The 7,073-nt window shown below is 31.6% G+C and overlaps 1 protein-coding gene across 1 annotated transcript; it reads right to left on the reverse strand.

The window, feature by feature from the left end:
- Positions 1 to 614: 614 nt before the first annotated feature.
- On the reverse strand, positions 615 to 7,070 carry LOC117918125 (protein SULFUR DEFICIENCY-INDUCED 1-like). Its single transcript, XM_034834649.1, has 7 exons — positions 7,009 to 7,070; positions 6,883 to 6,955; positions 6,677 to 6,791; positions 3,657 to 3,826; positions 1,656 to 1,868; positions 1,407 to 1,562; positions 615 to 1,129 (listed from the first exon to the last, which is right to left on the reverse strand). The coding sequence occupies exons 1-7, from the start codon at positions 7,068 to 7,070 to the stop codon at positions 719 to 721; spliced, it is 1,200 nt and encodes a 399-aa protein (XP_034690540.1). The 3' UTR covers positions 615 to 718.
- Positions 7,071 to 7,073: the final 3 nt, after the last annotated feature.

Below are 7,073 nucleotides of genomic sequence, written 5' to 3' on the forward strand. Positions count from 1 at the left end.
ATTGAACCTATTGATAATAAGTTTATTTTAATTATGTTGGTTGATATCAATAGGTTGCTTTTAACTAAATAGAAAAAGTCAAATATTTTAGTTTATTTTATTCAACCAAAAAATAGACACCACCTAAGTTACCTTTCTTGTCATGTAAAAAGTGCATTGTTTCGCATTTTTCTTGTAATAGTCTATTAAATCCTTTTAGGAAAACATTTCATTAAATTTTCATTTAGATTATTAAAAAGATGGAGGAAAAATAGAAGAAAAATAAAATAAGATAAAAAAAAAATGAAGTATGGTAAGCTTAAGATCATTAATAACTTTTTATCATATTTCTCAAGGAAAAGAAAAAAAAAAATTGAAGAACAAAGAAAAAATAATAAGATGTTTAGACTTAGTGGTAATTTTTTTATCATATCCCTCACATTCTATCCATTTTCATACAAAGAAATAGCAATCTAAATATATGTAAATTCTTTTATCTTTTTCTTTTGGTATTTTTTTACAAAACAAATAAAAGCTTCTTTTTTTTCATTGATACTTCTTTTCCATGATTCAAAGTGATCATAAAAAATTATGAATGCACCAAACATAGGGTTATCCTAGAAAAATGGCCTTTATTTGTAAGAATCTACGTCTTCTAGTCCATTATTTGTACTAAATACACCCTCCAATTTATCATCTCCACATATACTTTATAACCCAACTAGGCTTAAACGAAACCTTAGCATGCTAATTGGTTTCTATATGAAGATATCTCTTCAAAGATTGGAAGCCTCTTTGTTCTAGATGGAGCCCATTCATTCAATAACTTCTCAAGCCCATCAATAAGATCATCCTCAAGATCAAATCTTGCAATCTTCATCTTCGTCGATGGCGGTAGCCACCTAGGCTCTACCTCTAACATCAATTCTTGGGCTCGATTTTGGGCCTTGCAATCTTCGGAGCCTGGAATGTTCCCTTGCAATACTTCATTGAGAATCGAACGGGCCTCGCTATTTCGGGCCTGCTTGATGAGGCAAAGGGCCAAGTTACAAGCCTTGTTCGCATCTGGATCTATCATTTGGGCTTTCTTATACACCACCTCAGCTGCCATATAGTTGGATTTTTGCATGTAGGCCCAACCCAAATTACCCTGTGATATAAGCCAAAATGTTGTTAAGTATAATATATTTGGTTAAGGGTTGATATTATGTTATATAGTTTTGTTGCACTCTTTGGTTTTTATTCATTTCCATGAATAAAGCTATCAAGTAATAGGCCAACAATGCCTTACCTCACATGGCCTCATACTCGGGCTCCATAAATAAGGGAAATATGTAGACAATAAGGTTCAAAATGTAAATGAAGCTAATTTCGAATAGAGCCTTAAACTTGATTAGAAAAACTTACATTCATTAAAGGGAACTTACTAGTATTCTAGAAGTTTCTTGTTTAATAGAAACTTGGAACTTCTTGCCATGGGAGCGAGCAGTCTTGGTGGGTTTTCCATTGAAGGCCTCTCCTTGGTATATCAACCTCAGCTTCTGCTTTAGCAAATCAATTTGTTCATCTATTCTCCCGCATTTCTACACGTATCATACAATATTGACTTCCATTATTAATATATGAGAAAGCTTTTGCGCATAAGTTGGTTGTGGAAAAAGACTTAGCCAGTGCACCTTGTATAAGTCAATGAGGACGTTATCAAGTGATTCTTGTGCATGTTTGGAGCAAAGGCTTCTAAAAGACTTGATGGCTTCAATGGCCTCTTCAGTTCGGTCTAGTTGTTTCATCACTACTGCCATGTCCTTAAGTGCACTATCTACTCTATCTCCTGCATTTATTGCCTTCCAAAACAATACTATACTTACTTCAGGGTCCTTCTCAACCAGCTGTCCTACCATGAAAAATTACGAAAACAAAAAATTACTCATTATGAAAACAAAATTGTATATAATTCATAACACATATTGCTTTCTCTAGATAACGAACAAATGATGCATGTCAAGTTAATTTGGACCGTAAGAAGCAACTTCACCAATGAGCGACTACAAACTTTCACTGAATTTATGAGTTATGGCAATGCGAATTGCAAGGTTGAAATTTGACAACTTATTTCAACAATTTATGACTATGTTTAGCAATAATTAGCATTTTGGTAGACCACATTTTATGCCAAAGTTTACTAGATGCCATATTCTTAAGAGAAAATTTGAATATTTTTTAACATTATTTTTCAAAGATGTAGCGTTAATGTATTATTTTTCAAATAGCACACTATGATATAAAAGGAAGCTTGAAAAAGGTATCAAAAATACTGATTAATCACAGTGAATTTTGTTCCATTTTTTATTTTTATTATTTTTTAATAAATAATCCAAATAAATTAGAAAGAAAATAAATATTTCATTCTCATTCTATTCACTAGGTGTAAAATAAAACTCTCAATTTTTTAATTATATAAACATATTTTATAATTTATATTTTCCATTCCACCATTATTTTGTTAATAACTATTTTTAAATTCAAAAAATTAAGTCATATTTGCTAAACTTTGAAATTCAAAAACCTACTCAATATACCAAAATGGCAATTGGGTTGTTGAAGTGAAAACATGTTTGACATAATATCTTAAAACAAGGACTAAGTATGATTGACAACGATGTTAAGAAATGTTTTTTACCTTAATAAGTTATTTTAAAAACAAAAATAAGGTGTTTAGTTAAATTTAGGAAATACTTTTAAAAATATGAAAAATTACATGTAGCATTGAAATCACTTATAATATTTTTCAAACAAACACTTGACAAGTGATTCTTCTAAAAGCACTTTCAAATGTAACACTTTCACTAAAATTTGGATTTGTAGAAAATATAGGTGGAGATAAGTTTTCTTTTCTATAAATGATTGAGCACATTGGCCTTTTCTTCCTTCTCTTGTTCAGCCAAATGACTTCGATGAATATGTGATGGGTTTCACGTTCAACAAAAGGAGATTCCTATTAATACTACCAATCTTGTTGTTGGGACCCACTCATGTCCATATTTTGGATATTCCAACAATAATAGGAAATTTAACTAATATTTGGAATTAAAGTAAACAAAAATTCATTAAATCTTCTTAAGCCTAATTAGTTTGAATATGAGGCTTGTGCTACTCTTCAACCTTAGAAATATTTAAGATTTTTAAAATAAATCTTCTATTTAAAATATTAAGTGAAATATATCAAATGATAAATTTTAATTTATTATTACATATATTCGAAAATAAAACCCATTTTTCTTTAATTGTTAAATAAATTTTTTTTAATAATTAAAAAAATTATAAAACACTCATATTAGATCGTCTCTGATACCAAATCAAATCATGACGATTTTTTTTCTTATAAATCTTTTTAATAAAATGATATTAGAATTATTCAAATTTATTGCTTTATACAAAATCATATCAAATCTATTCTACAAGTATCCATTTATATAGAACAAAATGAGTTAAGTTTGGCAGAGATCTTTCTAACTTTTTGATATCACAGGCAAATTTTATCCATCTACAAGAAAATAGACATGAAAATAAATAAAAATGGGCAAATTTTTATATTAGTATGCAAATTACATCATTAGAAATGAAAAATCAATTCATGCACCCAAATAAAAATAATAAATAAATAAATAAAAACAGACCTGAGCATGTTTGGCTCGAACATAAGGAGTATCGCCAGAAGGAAGCTTATGAAGTACACAAAAAAGGGTCCTTGTCTCCTTTTCTTGAGCTCTTCCTTCTTGAGCTTTCTTCCATTTTCTCTCACTTTCTGGGGAAAGAAAAATTAGGAGATGATTGTCTGCCTCCAACTCTGTACATTAAGAGAGAAAGACGTAGAGAGAGAAGGTCAATATATAGACGCTAATCTGATGGGAATATTCAATGGATTGGGACAGCGCGTATGTCTACCTTCATTCAATCATTTAGGCCTCTTACGGTGAGAATTGGCTAAAAGCCCTCTCATACGTGGCTTCTCATTGAATCCTTTTTTTGATCCATTTATAGAACATTATCATCCACCCCTCCACGCGGCCACGCCAGCCCATTTTTTACCCCAAAAAAAAAAAAAATCCAAATTCAATGTAAATAAAAAAAAATTCTTAATTTCTAATCAAATAAAGATAAATAGTATAATTTTATTAAAATTTAAAATGATAAGACAAAAATTGCAAATCATTCATGAGATGTTATTTGGATGATGAAAACTGCAAAAACAAATGATAGAAAAACAAAAAGAAAAAATAAATTAAAAAGGAAGAAAATTGAAAATTCATAAAAGTAAGAAAATAAAATTTTCAATTAAATCAATTTTTAGAATTTTATTTCTCTTTATTTTCTACCATTCAAAATAAATTATTAAATTTAACGATGTAATCATTTCAACTGACAACCAATTAATACTCGATGTTAAGTTAAATTTCTTTATACTAAGGTATATTATCATGGGGCATAATACACCAATTTTAGGACAATAATTACAATATACACACACTAATCATGGAGGTCATATCTTAAACCATTATTTTTGAAGAGATTGAATTGTTGTACACCCAATACAAATAAGCGACAAATCTCCCACCACAAAACATGATAAAGGTAAATCCTTTCTTTAGTTTTTTCTCAAAAGCAAAATGAAGGGTTAAGAACATGATGGAAGCAATGGTGGGAGAGGGCGTGGGTGAACCTAGCCCATAAATAGGGACAGATTCAACTCTATTTTCAATGCACATTGGACTTTTTTTAATTAATAATAAATACTTATTTCTTGTCCAAAAATTATATAGAATTATTTCATACTCTTTTGGCCTATTCTAACTCGGGCCGTCCTCGAAAGGTTTTTCTCTCGTAACATGTTAGAAAAAGGTTATAGGAAGGAAATATCACCTAAGTCAAATCCATTTCTGATGATCAAGTCAACAATGATTCTAAATGAGAAAATTTGAAGAATAAATTGTTTACTTAATTGGCTTGTGACATTAACTTCATTTTTATGGTTGTTTCTTTTTTAAAAAGAGTGGATGTTTGAAGTGTCTATTATTTGAGCGTTAATCGTTATATATTGACTAATTAGATCTTTTTATTATTAACGAGGGTTTGCCTGTTAAAGGACAATCGATCTAAACAAGGAAATGAACTTTTTTATAATATACTGATAATTATACTCATTTCATATTTATAGTGACAGCATAACCGACGATCACGTCTATGTTGTAAACCCTCCTATAATATTATCTAGACATTTCACATATAAACAGTTGATTTTAATCATAATCTTATTTAGAAAAGCATTTTTTTTTTCCATGGAAAACTAAAAGGCAAATCTATTTGAAATGAAAATAAGAATCAAACACAATGGAAGAGGATTTCGTGGGCACCGAGAATTGGAAAGTGAAATGGAAAAGAGTCAAATAAAAATGTAAGGGCATTGAGGGCAGGTGCGGGGCATAATACCGTGGGCATGTTGCCTAGTTGGTTGTATGGGATGTGGACCACAGCTGACTCTTCTCAACGTTTGAACAATTAAATAGGCTTTACCGAAAATGTCAAGAGTTACTATTACGTAAAATTTCATGGGCTTTGAAGAGGAAGTCAAGAGTAAATTTTGTGTGTTTTCAAGCAACGATGAAGGGCGATGGACGTCATTTTGGTCTCGGCTTTTTTTTTTTTTCCTTAATAGAAATATAAATTACTTCAATAATCCTTAAAATTTATTTTAAAATTTAAGGTAATAAATTCTTTTAATACCATAATTTTTTTAAAAAATCATTACCCTTCCAATATGAATTTTCAAATGGTTTTATATTTTACAAGTCATCACTATTTTCTCTTTTTTTTAAAAAAAAAAATCCAAAATTCATAGGGACACTAGCAATTGAGCAAGAGATAAAGTTGGTGAATTTTGGCTACATTATAATATGAATAAATGGGATTTATCGTTTGAAGAGGGCTTGAATGAACCTGGACACGTTTATAGGACAAAGAGACACAAGAGTGTGCTTCTAGATTGAGTAGGTGCCAAAACAAAATGGGGTATGACATCATACAACTCATGGGTTTTCTTGTTTAAAATTCTCACATTCTCACTTTCAAATACAATTCATATTCAAAACATGGGTCTATTTATTACCTAACAAAATGCTTCCTTCGTTTTATGACCAGTCTCATTATTTGTACCTACTGATCAACATTTATCCATATGTCCTGCAACTGGGCCAATGCTGGGCCCATGGGTAGTTTGTAAGTGTGGATTAGGCCTTAATATTGGCTACCAAGCCCATAAAGATTGTACCAAATATGAGACTGAAAGAGAGCATAAATGCATAATATGAGCAGAATGCATTTAAGGAATAAAAAAATTATAGGAGGTCTGGCTATATAAATACAATAGGGAGATTGACAAACCTGAAGGTGAAAATGATTTACAGAGCAATCAGAGAAGTGGCCAACTTTGCTCTCGCTTTAGAAGGGAAAAAAAAACGAGACAATACAAAAACAACCCCTTTTGCCCAAATCCACATCATCAACAAGAAACAGAAGGAAATCACTTCTTAACAATGCGCCACAACCCACATTTTTATCACGCTTTTTATAAGTTTTCCATTAACATTAACCCTGTGTCTCGCTTAGGCAAAAGCATATTCGGCTAGAGCAAAAGGCACACTGATCCCCTGACTATGCCTGGTTGCCACCACCCCTGCCACGCCCGCCACCCATCCTTCCTCGACCTCGGCCATACCCTCTGCCCCCTCCACCCCTGCCTCTTTCATATCCAGCACCTGTCATACACATAAATAAACACCTTAAATTTATTTCCAATTTCCCACATGCTCACAATTCCGAGAGGACTTCCCTTTTGTGCATAAATACAAAGACTCCTAATCCAAATGAATTTGTTTCATTCTTTTCTTCTAACATCTGAAGTAGGCCTGGATGCGTCCCTCTGAGCATAACATTATGCATGTGCTAATGTTTGTGCATAAAGAGGAAACTTACCCCGATAGGGCCCCAACCCCTGCCTCGGCCTCCACCTCGGCCCCAGTTGGGGTATCCACCATTGT

This window comes from Vitis riparia, chromosome 7 (genome assembly GCF_004353265.1).
Source record: "Vitis riparia cultivar Riparia Gloire de Montpellier isolate 1030 chromosome 7, EGFV_Vit.rip_1.0, whole genome shotgun sequence".
Lineage (NCBI taxonomy): Eukaryota > Viridiplantae > Streptophyta > Magnoliopsida > Vitales > Vitaceae > Vitis > Vitis riparia.